General features: G+C 50.8%; 1 protein-coding gene across 3 annotated transcripts in view; it reads left to right on the top strand.

Annotated features, from left to right (window-relative positions):
* ACSBG1 (acyl-CoA synthetase bubblegum family member 1) overlaps positions 1–18,107 on the top strand; it is a 64,372-nt gene that overhangs the window by 23,379 nt on the left and 22,886 nt on the right. Inside the window, exons 1-4 of one of the 3 annotated variants that reach the window (XM_043489787.1) lie at positions 6,557–6,663; positions 7,418–7,594; positions 10,736–10,834; positions 11,822–11,922. In XM_043489787.1, the coding sequence (XP_043345722.1) occupies positions 7,545–7,594; positions 10,736–10,834; positions 11,822–11,922 (250 nt within the window). In that variant the 5' untranslated portion in view covers positions 6,557–6,663; positions 7,418–7,544. Of the gene's footprint in view, positions 1–6,556; positions 6,716–7,417; positions 7,595–10,735; positions 10,835–11,821; positions 11,923–18,107 lie in introns of those variants that run through there. The other 2 variants (XM_043489786.1, XM_043489788.1) reach the window with 2 other exon arrangements.

Raw genomic sequence — 18,107 nt, forward strand, 5'->3', positions numbered from 1 at the left:
CCTTGCTGTCCAAGGGACTCTCAAGAGTCTTCTCCAACACCACAGTTCAAAAACATCAATTCTTCAGCACTCAGCTTTCTTTATAGTCCAACTCTCACATCCATACATTTGTCCTGGAAAAACTGTAGCCTTGACTAGACAGACCTTTGTTGGCAATGTAATGTCTCTGCTTTTTAATATGCTTTCTAGGTTGGTCATAACTTTCCTTCCAAGGAGTAAACGTCTTAATTTCATGGCTGCAATCACCATCTGCAGTGATTTTTGAGCCCCCAAAAATAAAGTCTGCCACTGTTTCCACTGTTTCCCCATCTATTTGCCATGAAGTAATGGGAATAGATACCATGATCTTAGTTTTCTGAATGTTGAGTTTTAAGCCAACTTTTTCACTCTTCTCAAGAGGCTCTTTAGTTTTTCTTCATTTTCTGCCATAAGGGTGGTATCATCTGCATATCTGAGGTTATTGATATTTCTCCCAGCAATCTTGATTCCAGCTTGTTGAGAATCAATTGACTATAAATATGAAGATTGGTTTCTGGATTCTATATTCTATTGCATCTATCTGTATGTCTGTTTTATGCTGGTACCACTTTATCCTGAGTACTGAAGGACACACTGTGCTTGTGTGCTCAGTCACTTCAGTCGTGTCTGACTCTTTATGAACCTATGGACTGTAGCCTGCCAGTCTCCTCTGTCCATAGGGTTTTCCTGGCAAGAATACCGGAGTGGGTTGCCATTTCCTCCTCCAGGGGATCTTCCCCGCTCAGGGACTGAAACTGCGTCTCCTGCATTGCAAGCAGATTCTTTACTGCTGAGCCACCATGGAAGCAGGAAACTGTAGGTTTATAATATGTTTTGAAATCAAGAAGTGTGGATCCTCCAACTTGTTCTTTTTCAAGATTGTTTTGTCTATCTGGGTCTTTTGAAATCTCATAGTAATTTTATACCAGTTTGTTAATTTCTGCAGAAAAAACAGCTAGGATTTTGATAAGGATTATGTTGACCTGTAGATCAATTTGGAATCTATAATATCAAGTCTTTTGATCTTGAGATGCCTTTGCATTTACTTAGTTTTTTGTCATCTTCTTTCAGTAATGTTTTGTTCTGTTCAATTAAAAAATCTTTTTCTCTCTGCTCTTCGGATTGAATAATTTCTATTATTCTGTCTTAAGGGGAATGAACTTTCAGGTATATGAACTTTTCAATCTGCTATCAAACTCATCTGGTAAAATTCTCATTTCAGAGACTGTATTTTTCTTATACTTTCTATTTTTATGTTGTGATTTTTCCATCTGTTCATCAGTTGTATCATTTTTTCTTTAAATTATTGAACTGTTAGTAACTGTTTTAAAATCTTTGTATGCTTATTTCAGGGCTTCCCGGGTGGCTCGGTGGTAAAGAATCTGCATGCCAATGCAAGAGACACAGGAGACTTGGCTTCAATCCCTGGGTAGGGAAGATCCCCTTGGGTAGGAAATGGCAACCCACTCCAGTATTCTTGCCCAAGAGATTCCATGGACAGGGAAGCCTGGTGGGCTACAGCCCATAGGGTCGCAAAGGGTCAGACAGGACTGAGCAACTGAGCATGCACGCATGCTTATTCCAACATTTCTGTCATGCCTGAGTATGTTTCTATTGGCTATTTTCTCCCCTTGATTTTGGCCCACATTTCCTGACTTTTCAAATGTCTGATTGTTTTTCATTATATGTTGGATATTGTAATGACATGTCAGGAGTATACTGATTTGAAGAATTTAAAATTGCACGTGCATTAAACCAGTGTCTCAACCAGTGCTCTGCCTTTCTCAGTCAGTTTCTCCTACCAAATCCCATGTTGCTGAAGTGTGTGGAGAGGAATAAGGAGGCTCGGAGAGCCTCACTCAATTTTATGCAGTGCACATTATTGTTCGTAACATAAAATCTGGAGCCAGATTGCCTAGATTTGAATTCCAACCATTCCAGTTACAAGCTCTGTAGACATTAGCAAGTTACTTCATTTCTCTGTGCTTCATTTGCCTCTTAAATGGGCATTATGATTTAGTACCTGCTTTATAAGATTGTTGAGATAAGTAAATGTGTTGACACATATGACATTATTGGAACAGGGCCTGTCACATACTAATTGTTCAGTAAGTGTTAGTTCTCACTGTGAATAAAGTGACATGATGTTCTCCTAGGAGATCAGTCTCCCGAGGCTGTGTCCACACTGCACAACACCCTTGCCTGCCATGCTCACAGATGTCTCTCGTGTGTGTAGGTCATATAAGTGCCTGTCTCCTTCATGCCCATCTTTAGACCGTGGGCTCCTCCAGGACAGGGACCAAGTCTGGGCGCCAACATCCATATGCTGCAGGGGCACAACACCCCTGTTGGTAGAAGTCTAAACCCCAGCCTTGCCCCCATCCTGACACCATGAAGTGTCTCTGGCTAAGAACTGGTCCAGAACCTGAAAAATGGCAGTGTTCTTCCTTCCTCTCATCTCCTTAATAGAAACATGGAAAACCATCTATCATCAGAGCTGGAATTTAGAGACCATCCCTTCCACCTCTTCATTTTACAGATGGACTAGCTGAGCCATAACAGGAGAAAAAGTGTAACCCAAAGTCAGACTTGCGGGTCTTCAAATAAAAACAGCGAGTGATGGGAGATGGCAAGCTTCTTTGCTATGTGTCAGAATTGTGTCCACTCCAAGTTTCATACTGCCCTCCCAATTATGATGCAAAGCACCAGTTGACAGTTCTCTCTGTCAGTTATCAATACAACAGAAGAAAATGGTTTGAGGATTTAAACCTTGCTTCTATCCCAAATTTTTCAAAATTTTGGAGAAAGGGTGTAATAAAAATGTCTAATGATGAATGCTCGGGAGTGGGAGTTCAGAGGGCCACGGGACACCCACCTTTCTACACCTCACTCGCTTTTGCCCCTGCCTCACCCACTCAAATCACCCCGCAGGCCTGAGACTATCAAGTACAGCCTGTTAACAGCATAAACACTGAACCTGCCCAAGTTTGCATTCTACTCTGCTAACCAAAAGACCTTTGGCAAGTTACAGAATCTCCTTGTACCTCAGTTTCCTCATCTGTAAAGTAAGGATAGTGATAGGATCTACCTCATTGAGCTGTTGAGAGGACTGAATATGTCCATATACGTATAAGGTGCACAGAACACTGCCTGGCACACAGCTAGTAGTGCAAGCGTGTTGATTATTAGCCATTACTATCATTATTCTTGCCTTGTTCCCACCAGCTTCTCAGGCTTTGGAGTCCAGAAACACCCAGTCCTGTAGCCTTGTCCTTGCCTGGCACAGCAGAATTCCAACCCAGACATCCAAATCACCAGTCATAGACAGAAAACTGGAAAGCCCTCTGCCTGCGACTTGCCTAGGGAAACTGAGTCCCAGAGAGGACCAGGGAGTTTCCCAAGGTTACCCAACTGAGGTGAAATCTGACCTAGAATCCAGGTGCCCCAGTGTCCAGGCACCTGTCTAGGGCATGGCCAGACTCCTCCTAGGCCATGCAGAGGACCTTGGCGTGACCCTGTAGGCTGTGTGATTGGCTTGAGAAGGTTAAGCATTTGGTGCTGCAGATTGGGTTAGAAGTCAGCTGGCTGGTGGGACAACCCCACCCACCATGGCAGGAGCCAAGATGAAGCTGAGACAAGCCTTTGGCCTCTCAGCAAGCACTCCTGTTAGGCAAAGATGGAGGAAAAACACTGAGCCTCCTTGTACTGGGGATCAGTCACAGTCAAGAACCCCAGGTGCCTGCCCCGAATATGTTCCTTCTGATGGACCTGGCAAGATATGTCTGCCCTCACCCTTTCTGAGAGACCATGTGTCCCCAGAAGATCTCTGCCTTGGACAAGCTCCCTCTGTGGGCTGGGGTCCCAGGCCTGGGGGCGGTCCACAGCCTGAGTCTATGACACTTGGACACTCTCCTGTCCGCACCAACTTCCTCTGCTGCACCACTGCCTGGGGCACTTGTCCTCTTTCTCTTGTTAAGTAAACCTTCACCCCTATCCAACTTTCTTCCTTCAATTTCCTTGTACCCTTACCCCAGCCTGGTCTGGTGACCCCACAGTGACCTTGAAAGCATCTTTGCTTATTAACTGTCAATTCCATCATCTCTAAGACTTCGAGGCAGAGACCAGGCTCTGCCTTTGAGACAAGGGCTTGCCTCTGCCCCACAGGCCCCTGGCAATGTCCGCAGAGGAGGTACTCAGTAATTATAGTAGGAAGGAGGAGCCTCCTGGAGCTAGCAGTCATGGGGCAGGCAGAGATCATTTCCAACTCTGAAAATATGGGCTTAAGATTTTTATTTCGTAGTAGACAATTCGGTTTTAAATAGTAACACCCAGCCTCTAAACGTTAAGCGCTCTGGGATGGACACAGCCAGCACGGCTCCAGCAAGAAGCCTGAGAGCTGGGGGTCCTTCCCAAAGGGCTTCCTGGAGGAGGAGGGGTCTGAAGAACAGTAGGAAAGGTCTGCCAGGGAAGGCAAGCTTGCAGTTTTTGAGAGGGGATAGAAAGGGAAGATGATGCATTTCCCAAGTCCTCCTGCCTAGAATAAGCCCGTTTGCCCAGCCTCCTCATCAGTTTGGAAACTCTACATTTAGAGGAGTTGTCAAGCTGCCTGGGAGGGGCTGAGGGATCTGGGCATGCATTCCTGCTAGCCCCCCAAAGTGAGGACATCTCTCCCGCCATCCCCCCCACAACATCGACCCCCAGTGCCAACTCCAACATCAATGCTCTATCCTCGCCAGGAAAGTGGGAGAAAGAGGAAAAAAGTGGGGCAACCCATACCCTCTTTAGGACAGAGGAAGGATCCCGCATTTCTTTCTGGGGTTCCCTGGGGTTGGAGTGTATGGATTTCCAAAGTACCCTGGGTGCCCTGAAACTGCAAGAGCATTTGGGCACATTGATAGGGGTGAGCGGAGGGCTTCGAGCAGATTCTCAAAGGGGCTCCCAACCCATGAGAGGCTCAGGGGTAGCACCCCAGACCTGAATTGTCAGGTGCCCTGAAGTGGTAGTGGGCAAGGATCACTGTTAAGAAATTGGAATTTGAAAGGGGAGAATTCTTTTGAAGTTGGTGTGCTGGTGGTGACACGCCAGCTTAGCGTGTGGCAATCTGGGAGTCATCTGCCATCTGAATGGGTGGAGAGCCTTGGAATAACCCCTGCCCCGTCTCACTGCTGTGCCCTGCATCTGAGCCTTCACTTTAGGGCTGGCTTAAATTTTCCCCTAACACCCAGTGGCCTCTGTTTTTTCACCCCTTCCAACACCTGCTCACCCCAGAGGCAGCTGGCAGGTGACAACTCAGGTGGGCAGGGGATTCGGGGTTGGAAGGTGAAATAGCACAGTGTTTGGGAGGGGCGTTTCCAGGGAGCAGGGCCCAGGTTTTAGAAGATGCAGATATAATGCCACACACCCAAGAGTCTCTGGAATGAGGTGGAAGTGGTGAGGGTATTAGAGGACAAAGGGCAACGTGCAGAGATACTGTTTCCATGGAAGAGGGGCTCTCTAGAGGCAACGTGAGATGGAGCTGTCAGCTGAGTTTGATGATGCAAATAATGGTCAAATCCAGCTTACATGGTGTCCTGGTTTCAAAGCCAGTTATGGAAAGCTGGATTTCAAATGACATCTCTGCCTCTTGCTGGGCGTGTGACATCGAACATGTCTAAAGCTCTCAAGTAGCATTGACATATATACACCATCATTTGTAAAATATATGGTTGGTGGGAAGTTGCTGTATAACAGAGGAGCCCAGCCTGGTGCTCTCTGATGACCTAGAGGGGTAGGATGGGAGGTAGGAGGGAGGTTTAAGAGGAAGGGGATATATGTAACCTTTCCCTTCTCCAAGGGATCTTCCTAACCCAGGGGTCGAACCCAGGTCTCCCACATTACAGGTGGATTCTTTACCAGCTGAGCCACAAGGGAAGCCCAAGTATATGTACAATTATGTGTGTGTGTGTGTGTGTATATATATATATATATATATATATATATATATATATAATTATGACTGATTCACATTGCTGTGCGGCAGAAACCAACACAATATTGGAAAGCAATTATCCTCCAATTTAAAAAAAAGTGGGGGATAAAAGAGGAAGGAGGAAAAAATAAAATAAAATTCTCTGGGCCTCTGTCACCTCACCTGGGAAATGGTACCATTAATCCACATTGGGCTGTTGGAAGATGTAAAGAGCCAACACACATAAAACACTTGGCATGATACATGTATTTAGTAAAGAAAAGTTTGAAAAGGCAAAGAAAAAAAAGGTCGGGTTGCCTGCCTAACCCCTGGGGGCCAGGGCCAGCTCCAGGCAGAAAGCCCTTCAGCAGGAACAGTGTCTTCCTGCGTCTCTGCCAAGGATGACAGACAACACACCCACTGCCATCGGCAGGCCCCTCCCTCGCCTCCCGCCCCTCTTTATGTAAGCCTCACAGGTGGGCAGCAAGGACCTGCGCCAGGTAGGCCAGAGGTATCTGGGGCCGCACCTCACTGGCAGCCCCAGGGCAGACTGGGGCGGGTCCCCACTCCCGCCCAGCCCCACTGCCTCATCACCTGGACCCAGGGACCCTGCAGCACTGGCTCCCACACCTACGATGCCTTAGCTGGAGGAGCACAGCGAGGGCTTTGCCCTGTGCCTACCAGCCTCGAGGAGGAAGGTGAGCACCCTGTGGCAGCCAGACCCTCCCTGGAGGTGCACAGTCCATCACTGTAAGTCCTCGGTGGGGGTCTTCCGGCTGGGAATCAGGGATCGCAAGAGGGATGCCAGGGGAGCCTTATCCTTGAGATGAGACAGGCAGGTCAGGCCAACTAAAGAGCAGTATGCAGTGTGGGGTCCACTGTGTGGGACAGCAGGGAAGCCAGTAGGAAGCGGGGCTGCAGACGAGGCCACCGCCATCGCGAGCTCCAGCTGTGCAGAGGGACCAGCCAGTGTGCCCAGGACTGTGGGATCAGAAGGAGGCACAGCTCCCATCCCTGCTCAGGGGGGTTTTAGGATTTGGGGAAGTATTTGGACAATGCCCTCCATTGAAAATACCCTGCAGCATGTAGGAGAGAGAGTCTCTTTTTGCCCCCAGGACAGAGAGAGGTGAGAACCAGAACAAGAAAGGGGTGGGAAAGAGTGGTGGTGGTACGGGGGTGTCGGGGGGTGTTTACTAATAGTGGACAGGAGTCAGGAGGCCCGGAATCTGATGTATTTGCTCATCCAGGTAACTGATTGACCCCGGGGCCCAAGGCAGCCACCTGCTGCGAGGCTGTGTTGTTCCCAATGTGATCAGAGCATGTGGGCTTAGGTGGTGGTGAATTACAGACAGGTACCGAGGCTGGGAACCAGTGAGTCATGCTCTGGAAGGAGGGCAGTCGCCCCAGACCTGGTCAGGCCACAGGGTGACTCACTCTGTGTCTCTGTTGCAGGGCAGTTTGGTGGTGCTGGGCCTCTCTGGGGCTGATGCGGCTCTCCCAGGGGACGCCTGAACAGGCTCTCTGAGGTTCTCGTTCTCTCCGGGGTGAGCTTGCAGGGTGTGGCCACCTCTTGGGGACCATGCCAGAGGCACTCCTGCTCAGGTCTGCCAGCTCCATCCTGAGGACCGTGTAAGGAACAAGGATCTTACCCTCCTCCCACCTCCTGGCCCCCACACTGCCTTCTAGGGAGGAGAGTTCTTGGGCTCGGCAGGGTCCCTGGACCCCCAGACTTGGATTGGGACTTTTCACCCTATTTAATAACCCTCCTAATCTCACCAAAGAATTTCCTCCTACTTATTCACCAAAAGATTTGTGAGAGCCTAAGCACTACATGTATCGTGTTATCCTCACAATAGCCATAGGATTTAGGCAGAAAACTTGAGGCTCAGAGAGGTTCATGACTTGCCCGAGGTTGTAGAGCAAGTAAAGTGACTTGAACCCAGGCAGGCCAACTCTGGTAAATCTGAGTGCTCTATTGTTTCAAGAAAGCATTTATGGAGTACTTACTGGTACAGAGCAGAGTGCTGAATGGGAAGAAAGGGCAACAGAAATAAATGGGAGCTGGATCCCCATCCACAAGGGGTCCACATGGAAAATGAAGGCTCCCTTGACTTAAATGTCACACACGTAGTGACAACTTGAGCAGAATTAGGTCCAACCAACATTTACTCCAACTGCCTGCCAGAGAGCACTTATAGGGCCAGAGGACAGGGTTGAATCGGGCATGACCCCTACTCTCAAGAAGTTTCTCAAGCTACCTGTGGGCTTCAAAGTCCAAACCTGCATGTTTGAGGGCTACAAGGGTGAGGGGGTGTTAGGGATCATCCAGGAGGACTTCCTGAAGGAGGAGCTGAAGGAAGCTATTGGCAGGCTCTGTCTTTAAATGATTCCCATCAGATCTTCTGGAAGACAGGAGGAGAAAGGAGAGCCAGTTCAGGGAAAGGAGAGTACAGGCCCTCCCAGATTCCTCTGCTTACCCCACACACCTCACAATATACCTGCTCATACGTGCCCTCCAAGTGTTTTCTTGCTCCCCGTGCTACTATTGGGCGGACACTGAAGGAGTTTTTGCTTCTGTGAAAGTGAGTAAGGCAAGATGCTCACAGTCCGTGTGTGTGAACTGGGGTTGAGAGCAGTTTGCATCCTTGTGCTAAGTCACTTCAGTCATGTCCGACTTTGCGACCACATGGACCATAGCCCACCAGGCTCCTCTGTCCATGGAATTCTCCAGGCAAGAATACTGGAGTGGATTGCTGTGCCCCTCCTCCAGGGGATCTTTCTGAATCAGGGATCGAATCCACATCTCTTGTGTTTCCTGCATTGGCAGGCGAGTTCTTTACCACCAAAGCCATCTTCGTGTCCTCCTCAGGGATCCTTTTTGGATTTTCCTCTTTCTCTTAGGAATGCAAAAGCAGAGGCAAGTCAGCCCCCTTGGGCTGTTCTCTCATCGTTACTGTCATTCTGCTACTTAGAAACTTTCTCCTGTGACACTGAGCCAAGTTCTGGAGCGCCACGTTCCAGGTGTAGTCGAGGATTCCAGAATCATGGGAATACTGTGTTCCTCCCCTTTAACAGGCTTCTTGGGTTGACTATATAATATTCACACTTCCCCTGTCACAATGATTTACCAGCCACTTGTGATTTCTGGAACAGCAGCAAGAATAAGAAGGGGCCCAAATTGCTCTTGAGGAGTCAAAACAGAAGGGATTTCTACCCAGAACTCTTTTCTTTCAGGAAAACATTATAAATTCCACTTTGGAAGCCATCTCCTCTGACTTAACAATTCTAACAAGCTTGGCTATTTTATTTACTAGCCTGCTACCGAAGAAAACCCCACAGAGTAGGAGGGAGGTGAGTCACTGGAGGCCAGCACAGGGACAGTGGCAAGAAGTGACCACTAGTGACGCAGGTGAGGATTAAAGACGAAAGACAACCATGGCCAGCAGCGACACACGAGGCAGCAGCCACCTCAGGAAAGGACAGATGGCCCTCCATGCCCTGCAGTTTGACTCACTTCCGTGTTACAAGCCAAACCGGTAGAGTCTGTTACTAGTATGACCCTGAGTGAGCAGGAAAAAGTCATAGGAAGGTCCAGCACATTCAGTTTCAGTCAATGGACAAGGGTACCCTCCCCTTAAGGGGACTAAATCTTGAAGGTTCGAGCCAAGGGGCAGAGTACTCTTTACTCATTTTGATAATTAGATTTTGACCTTGTCTTAAGCATCCAATATTCTTCAGGCCCATAGAGAGCTGAGTAAGACCCTCCGTGGGCCATCCTCAAGGGGTTCTTGTCCTGCCAAGTACAGGCAGGGGGACAGGATCCACCCTCTCCTTGAGGGAGGGAAAGGACAGGCGCCGGGAGAGGAGAGGACAGCAGAGGTGATTGAGTCACAAGAGGCTTGCTGCTGCAGTGGGGCAGGGTCGGGGGGCAGACACTTCAGGAAAGGCCCTCACAGGAAGTTGCTGCCTACTGTCTCTCCTCCCCATAGACTGAAGAAGGGTCTAATCTGATGGTTAGGCTTGGCCCTTGGCTTCCTGAGGTGTCCTTTCATTTAGTGTTTGTTTCGCTGTTTTAAGACCAGAACCGGTTTACGCAAATTTGATTAGGTGGCAGAAACGCTGCCCGTACCTTTTGATGGTGGGGATTTAAAAGCAAGCTTGTTTGTGAGGCAATAGTTAAGATGGTGGGAGATTATAGCCAACGATGGCCTTGGCTAATTTGGGGGTGGCTACCCAGCGGGTGATTTCAAAAGTTGATCAGTTTAAGCAGGCAGCCCTGTCTTTTGAGAACAGGGACCAAAATAGAGCATGGATGTTATACCATGTTCACAGGATACCATCCCCCCTCCTAGACTCAGTGTGGGACCCTCAGCCTAGTTGGGTGTGTGTCCCCCAGCTTGCCCTGTAATTGCCTGAGCCCAGAGCTCGGGGTCATTTGGTGACAGCTTTTACTCAACGACCCAAGAGAGTAGTGGCAGTGACCAATGATCCAAAGTCAGCAGGACACGTCTTACGGTTTTCAGAACCCTCTGTTTCCCTCTGCTGGCACAACAGGCCTCATCTGAAAAAAGCACGCTTTTCAGTCCTTCTGGCAGCCTCCTGGAGCAGGTTACCATAGCAACAGAAGGGCTGCTCCAGCCCTGTGGCCCAGCCTTGCTCACAAAGTTCCCGAGAAGGGGACCAGCCTGGCACCCCACTCCTTATCTCCCTGCTCCTCACCCTCCCCCTTTCAAAACCTCATGATGTCTTTTGCTTTAAAACCTATCTCAGGTTCTTAAACAGACTACCCCCAGGTGGGCCTGAGTGTGTTCGCAAACTCAGTTTGAACCTACGGTACCAGCAAGAAGTAAGACCGAATGTGAAAAGCAGGTAACTGAGCCAGGTGCCTGGGAACTGGGCAGGGATGGGACCAGCTCCACCCTGACACACAGGTGGGACTCTTTGAAGCCAGGGGCCTGCCTCAGGGCTGCCAAGACCAGCTGCGCAGGTTACACACTGCACAACTCCAGGTTCTATTTATATAGCCTATTACTGTGACACGTGTCCCCAGAGCTGAGTAACACCACAGCCTTGCTTGACCCTGAGGTGTATACTGAACCCCGTCTGCTCATCCAGAAGGTTGAGGTCTGGCCAGTTGAACCCTTAGGAGGAATCACGCAGAGGAGCAGTGAGGCTAAGTATATAGTAGAGGCCCAGTAACCCCATGAGCTGTGTTGACCAGAAGAGGATTTATTGTCCAGGGCCACCAAGCCTTGAAGGCAAGGGGATCTAGACCAGGAGTGAAAACAGATGACAAGAGCCCCAGGTTTCCCTGGTCCCCCTGCCTGTTCTCTCCATCAGGGAATGGACACAGGGCACCCTCACAGACACCCCTGAGAAGAGGGCCTCACTTGGGAGCCAGCTTAGGACCCACGAGAGCTGTAGGAGTGTCCTCAGCTCTGCTCTGAGTTTCTAAGAACGGCTGTTCTCGGGGACTGAGGGCTGGTGGGTGTGGGCGTGAGGGACTTGGCAGCCCCTCCCAATCCTCAAACCTTGCGTGCCCAGACTCCAAGCCTTTCTTGTCCAGATGGGGACACTGAGTCCAGAGAGAGTCATGTGCTTTCCCAGAGTCACACAGCAAATTAGAGTAGAGCAGGGCTCGATTTTTCTTTCTACTGAGCTCTTAGAAACTGAAGGGAGAGCATGGCATGGGGGTGAGGTTAACTCCTGCAAATAGTAAGGTCTTGACCCCCGAGCCCCCTAGGATGCAGCAATGCCAGTATCACCCCCGGGGGTGCTTGACACGTTCTGGGCTGGCATCGGGAGCCCAGGCCAGCCTGTCGTCTTCTAACAATTGTTTTCCCCTTACCCCTCCAGCTCCCTGACTGATGGGCAGACGCTCTCCAAAGAGCCCCCAAGCCATGCTCTCAAACTCTCGACCCCAGAGAAGGTGAAAGATGCCCAGTTGAATCCTCCAGGTGAGCTGGCCGGGAGTCTGCCAGGCAGGACTGGGTGGGCGGGACAGGGCTGGAGCTGTACTGGGAGTGCTGGAGGGGGTCAACAGGACACTACAAAGCAAGCCAGGTGACCCACAGGACAAAACTTGGGGGGAACAGGCCAGGTGGAAATACTGATCTCCATGTCCCCAGGGACCCCACTACGTCCCTTCTTCTTTCATGGCCATCAGGGTGAAGCTTGATGGAAGGCAGTGGGAGGAAGGTTTTTCTCCTTAGGAAACGTGGGAAGAAGAGAGGTCAGTGATGGCAAGACACCTGGGGCCTCATTTGGTGCACGTGTTGGGTACCTGGAATCTCGGCTTGGGGTTGGTGAAGGAGGAGCAGAGGCCCAGATAAACAAGACCTTGGAGTTTCCAAATGGGTTGAGGCAGTTTCTTGCTGGGCCAAGGGGCGCGCTGGCAGGCAGGCACTGGCAGAATTGTTTTTGAAGCCTTGGGAGGCCACATGCTCTTCTAATGATGTTCACTTCCAGATAATTGCACCTTGAGGGAGGCAAGAGTTGTCATTTACCCTGGCGAGTCATCAAAATGATAGTAATAACAAGGCTTTTGTTCACTTTTATTGGCTGTACAATGATATTGTAGCAACAGTGGAAGTTTAAAAAAAAGGAAGTGACTGGTGCCCAGGGAAGCAGGTCACTGCCTCCCCAGTTCTGAGATGTCCTTGGGATGGTCCATTGTTGCCATCGTGTCTCTGGTCTGTGTCACCTGCCCAGGGAGATGAGATCCCTTGGCGGTGCTGGTTTTCTCAGAGCTTTCCCAGCTTCCCCCAGAGAAGCCAGGGTGAGCGGCAGGTCCCTGAGGCCCCTCGGCTCCCTTGGGGGTTTGGGTGGGTGCTGGTCAGGGAGATAACAAGTTGACTTTTGGGTGGTAGAGTCTGGACTGGTTGAGTATTTTGTAGGATGTTCTCCAACGCGGGTACGCCTGGTGTCTTCAGATGGGGATTGTGGGTTTAGGGGTAGCAGCTGGTAGCATTTGAAGTGGAACTGGTTGGGGGGGCCAGTTCTAAGAGTCCCCGAATGGGGCAGTTAAGAGGCCAGAATCGGGGACAGGAGGAAGGGGAAGAGGACTGGAGCCTTTATTCCCAGGTCTCTTCCCTCAGCTTTTCTTCTGACCCAGGTTTCCTGGGGAGAGGACAGGCCTGGTGTGAGGGCAGGGACAGAATCAGGACCTATCTGTCATGGACTGGAGGCAGAAACTGGGCCCAGATCACCATGCTCCTTGTCGGAGAGGAAGCTGAGACCAAAGAGGTGGTGACGCCAGCCCAGGGCTCTGGATACCCCACTCCCCCGCTGCCTGGCATCCTGGAGACCAAATGCTACTCCCCTCACCCTGGTGGGGCTCACAGCTGCCCCTCTCCCAGGCTGGGTGTCTCGGGGTGGCCATGGCAGGGATCTGGCCTGTAATGTGTACTTTCCTGGACTCTGCCTCTCTGCTCTTCGTCAGAGAGGAAGAAAGACTTGGACCAAGGAAAGGATTGACTGATTTCTTTTTTCTTTTTTTTTTTTTTTGACTGCTCCGGGTCTTAGTGGTGGCATGTGGGATCTAATTCCCCAACCAGGGATTGAACCCGGGCCCCCTGCATTGGGAGTGCCGAGTCTTAGTTACTGGACCATCAGGGAGGCCCCAGATTGACCAACTTTTGAGGGGAAGCATTCGAAAGGCACCAAGAGAGCCCAGGAGAAGGGCCAGCTGGGCCCAGGCAACTCCAGCATCTTGTCCTGGGATCCACGGAAGCTCGCTGACTTGCTGTGTTGCTGTGTCTCACCTCTGGCAGGTCCCATCAGCTTGCTCAGGCTTGCTTTCCTAACTAGATAGTTCTGTCTCTGCAATGCTCACGGAGCAGCTGTCAGCGCCCGGGGAATGAGCACAGCAAAGCCCTGGAGCTCAGAAGTCTTGGCTGTGGGTAACGGCTTCGGTGTTTTGCAACTTGAAGGGCAGGAAGGGAGCTAAAGTGGTGCAAGCTCAGTGTCCCCAGAGCATTCAGGGTCCGGAATGTTTCCAAGGAGGAAGGAGTCATCGCCAACCCCTTTGGCCTTAATTGCTTAACCTGAATTAGTGCCTGGCAGCCCCACAGCAGCAGGGCACAGAGACGAAGCAGATTTCAAACAGGTGGGTAGGGAACCCCAGAGAGGGTCCTGTCAGCGAGGGCTGGCAGCCACGCCAGAGTGAGGTGGAGGCAAGTTACCAGCTTTAATGGAGGGGTGGGGAAGGAGTAGGCAACTGTAGGGGAGGCAGCAAGGCCATTCAGATTTACCAGGACTTCCAAAAGCTGTCGGGACAGCCAGGCTGGGGGTGCATCTGGACTCCCATCCTTTGTGCAGGGCTAGGCTGCTGGGGATACTGAGATGGACAGGTTTCTTTCCTGCCCTCCAAGAACTCCTAGTCTGAGGGCAGACAGGCTCTGGGTAAAGGACACACGGAGGCTGAAGAAGGAAGGCGTGCTATCTGGGAACTGGGTGATCACGGTGGACTTCCTGGATGAGGACGAGTTCTAGCTGGTCTCAGACTTTTAAACTCCCGTTAGGCTTAGGCCTGAGCTGAGTGGTCTGCCCTTAGGAGTTTAGCATCTAGGGCTGGGGATTAGGAGACAGGGACAACCTGGGAGGGACTGAGCCACAGCAAGTTGGGTGGCTTCTCAGGACTGAGGTCCCTTCTTGCCCACGGGACCCCAGGCACAGCGTCTGAGGATAGTGCCAAGCTGGCCTCATCAACTCCCACAAGCCTGGCCCATGGGTCATGCTCTGCCCAACTCCATCTCGTGCAGCCTCCAGGGTTTTGAAGGGTGGAGGGGGAAGCTCTGGAATGCAGCTGCACTAAGATCCAGGTTCACCGTGGCTTGAGTGCCCACTGGGTGCCAGCCTGGCCCTGGGTCTCAGTTTCACAATTCCCCAGAGGCTCCAAGAGCCCAGCCTCTGTGTGGAAGAGGATATTGGAGCAGCCACACATGGGGAGAGGCCTCAAAACTGCCATTTCCATAAAACTGAGAGAAAGAAACTATCTGCACCAAAGACTGTTAGGGAGAAGGTTTCAGGGGATTAGGAGATGGGTTAAATCCCCACACATCTGCCCCCTTAATAAGAGCAGCTTTTGCTAAGCTCTGTGCCAGGCTTCCTGGGTGGCGCTAGTGCTAAAGAACTCACCTATCAATGAAGGAGACATAGAGATGCAGGTTCAAGCCCTGGGTTGGGAAGTTCCCCTGGAGAATGGAATGGCAACCCACTCCAGTATTCTTGCCTGGGGAATCCCATGGACAGAGGAGCCTGACGGGCTACAGTCCATGGGGTCCCAAAGAGTCGGACACGACTGAAGCCCCTTAGCACAGGCTCCGTGCCAAGGGACTGACTTGCATGCTTTCATCGTCTCTTTGTGGCAGCAGTAGAGTAGGCACTTCTATCAGTCTCTTATGGTAGAGGAAACTGAGCTCAGAGAGGTTCAGTGATTTTTCTCAGAGCCACACAGATAGTAAGTTGTGGAAGTTGGAACTGTCACACTCCTCTTTGGGACTGTTTAGGTGGGGTCTCCTCCCCTCCTGCACACCCTGGCCAGCCCCTGTCTCCCAACAGCCGAGCTGCAGCCTCTCTGGGGAGCTCTTGGAACCTTGCCCGCAGGATTCAGTGTTCACCTGAGTCTCCTCAAGTTCCCAAGAAGCTGGCGGGTCCTTGAGCTGTGCTCCCCAGGATGGGCTCTGAGCAGCCCAGACGGCGGTTCTCCCAGGAACAGCCCCACTGTGTCAGGCTGCAGAGCTGCGGGGATCTGACCTCCATACAAAAGCAGCCTTGTGCTGGACCTAGACATCACTTTCTTTTCTAGCCCTTTCTAAGTTGAGCAGGAACCCTAGCTGGAGCAATGCAATGTCAAGACCACAGGGAGGGGAGGGTGTCCAGGGGGAGCAGCTGCTGGGGATGGGGCTGGTAGAAGTGCTGGTCATGCCTATTCCCCACACCCACTCTCCCTAGGCGACTCTCACACCCACAGGGGAGCTTTGAGCTGGAGGTCAGGAGGCTGGGAACTCAGCCCGGCTTGGTCTCTAGGCCTCCCTGAGTCCCACGCTCCTACCCTCCCACACGTTTCAAGGGCAGACATGGTGTTTCTGCTGGAAAGAGTTCAGGGAGCTCAGAGCCTGAGGTTGAGGGCAGGGAGGGGTCCTAGAGACAATGTGAGGTAGAAGATCTGCTATCATTTCAGCCTGATGCGAGTGTAGGGGACGGTGAGAAGGACTTCGCAGAGGTCAGAGGAAATGGGAACACGTGGTAATCTTAATCTTTACCTTACTAAAAAAGCGGAGCCTCTGGGGATACTTGTGGAAAGCTTACCTTAAAGAAAATGTCCAGTTCTGCCAATTATAGGTGTGCCTGGGGCTGGATACACTGCTGTGGCCCAGGCTGGCCTTGACTTAAAGTTCTTGTCAGGTCCTGAAGTCACCATGGCTTCTTTGCCTTATATATCCCCGGAGTGTCTGACAGGGCTAAATGGGTTCCAAAGACTCTTAGCAGAGGGTCCCTGTGTGAAGGGACATCCTCCTGGTGCTTGTCACCAGACGGGACTTTGCAACAGAGGCCGTGGGATCCGGTACCCTGAAGAGAGGTCTGTCCTGGCTGGGGAACAACGTGATTTGATTCCAGGATCAGAGTCTCCCTCCTTCTGCTTAATCCGCTTCATTCTAAGGCCTTTCCCACAGGTTGCAGAAAACACTCTGGGTTTCATCTCTCCACTCTTGCTCGCCTGTTTCAGCCTTTCCCAGTGAACTGAGAGTGACTTTCTCTGCTGTTTAGAAGCCTTTGTTCCAGAGCCCCAGAGAACACAGCTCCCTGCCTGCCCAGTCACCCGCAGCATAAAGGGCGATTGATAAGAAACAGGACGGGTCAGTCCAAGAGGAGTTGGAGCAACTTGAGAGGGAGAGAGGGAGGGGGAGAGAGGGGGAGGAGGAAGGCAGTACAAAGGGCAATCTGGGCCTTGGGAAAGCCCACCCCAAACACTCAGCGGACACTCTCTGGATGTGTGCTTGAGGCTGTTGGTCTAACTGTTGGCTGCCTTCTAGAATTAGGTCTGGTTTGGCTCTTGGGTGCCTAACTGGGTGACAGGGACCTTGACTGGGTCCTGGCCATGTTTTGGCTATGATGACAGCAGTGAGCTTGGCTGGGCACAGGGCAGACCTACGCCCCTGTTGAGTTTCAAGGCAAGGAGATGGGGTCAACTAGAAGGGCCTGGCAGCCCATTCTGATTCCTTACATCTCTGCTATCCTCCAAGGACTCACTCCCAGGAGGCAGGCTGAGAGGCACCACGGCAGTCCTGAGCCCCTTCATGACCCCTCCCTCCCGCTCACTTCTGAGCAGGTCACTTTGTGGCAGAGGATCGGGGGACCCAGCCACCACTCTTCTCTTCCCCAGGGGAACAGACCACGGACCCCCAGAGCCTAAAGCGCCTTCACTAACCAGCCCCGTAACTCCTGAACTGACGTCTTGTCCCAATTCTGCCCCTAACATGCTGTGACTTAGGCCATCCTTGCCCACTCTGAGACTCCGTTTCTTCTCCTGTGTCGCGTGTAGGAATGCCCTGCCTCCACTTCTCAAGTATGCCCTCCCCTTCTCCCAACACTGAGGTCTCAGTCGATATCCCTGATGGGCAGCGTATGTGTAGTTTTAATTCATTCCTTTGGCAAACATTTATCGCAAGTCCAACGCTTGCGTCAGAAGTTCAGAGTCTAGTCAGAAAGGCCAGAGAGCTATTTCTTGAGCAGCCAAGATGTGCTAAGTTTTTTAATAATATTACTCTGACACAAATCTTTTCAGTTTTATATATTATGTATTTTTATATGCACTTTTATTTGCTCCTTTTTTTTAACTTGAAATTATATTGTGAATATCTCCTGAATCATTAAATATTTTTTAAATACTTTGTTTTGATGACTGCCTGTGAATCCATGATATGGCTATACTCTATCGAATTTAGCCAGTCCCCTATTATATCAATTGACACTTTCACATAACACAGTGCTCTTGCCACATTACAAAGGCCAACTCTTGTCTATTTACTTACTACGAATCTTTGCTACTTCATGTTCTTTGATTTCAGGAGAAACCCAGGTACCTAGGAAGGTAGGTGAGTTCAAATGGCTTTAGTGGATGGAGGTTACCGTGAGGACA

This window comes from Cervus canadensis, chromosome 17 (genome assembly GCF_019320065.1).
Source record: "Cervus canadensis isolate Bull #8, Minnesota chromosome 17, ASM1932006v1, whole genome shotgun sequence".
Taxonomy (NCBI): Eukaryota; Metazoa; Chordata; class Mammalia; order Artiodactyla; family Cervidae; genus Cervus; species Cervus canadensis.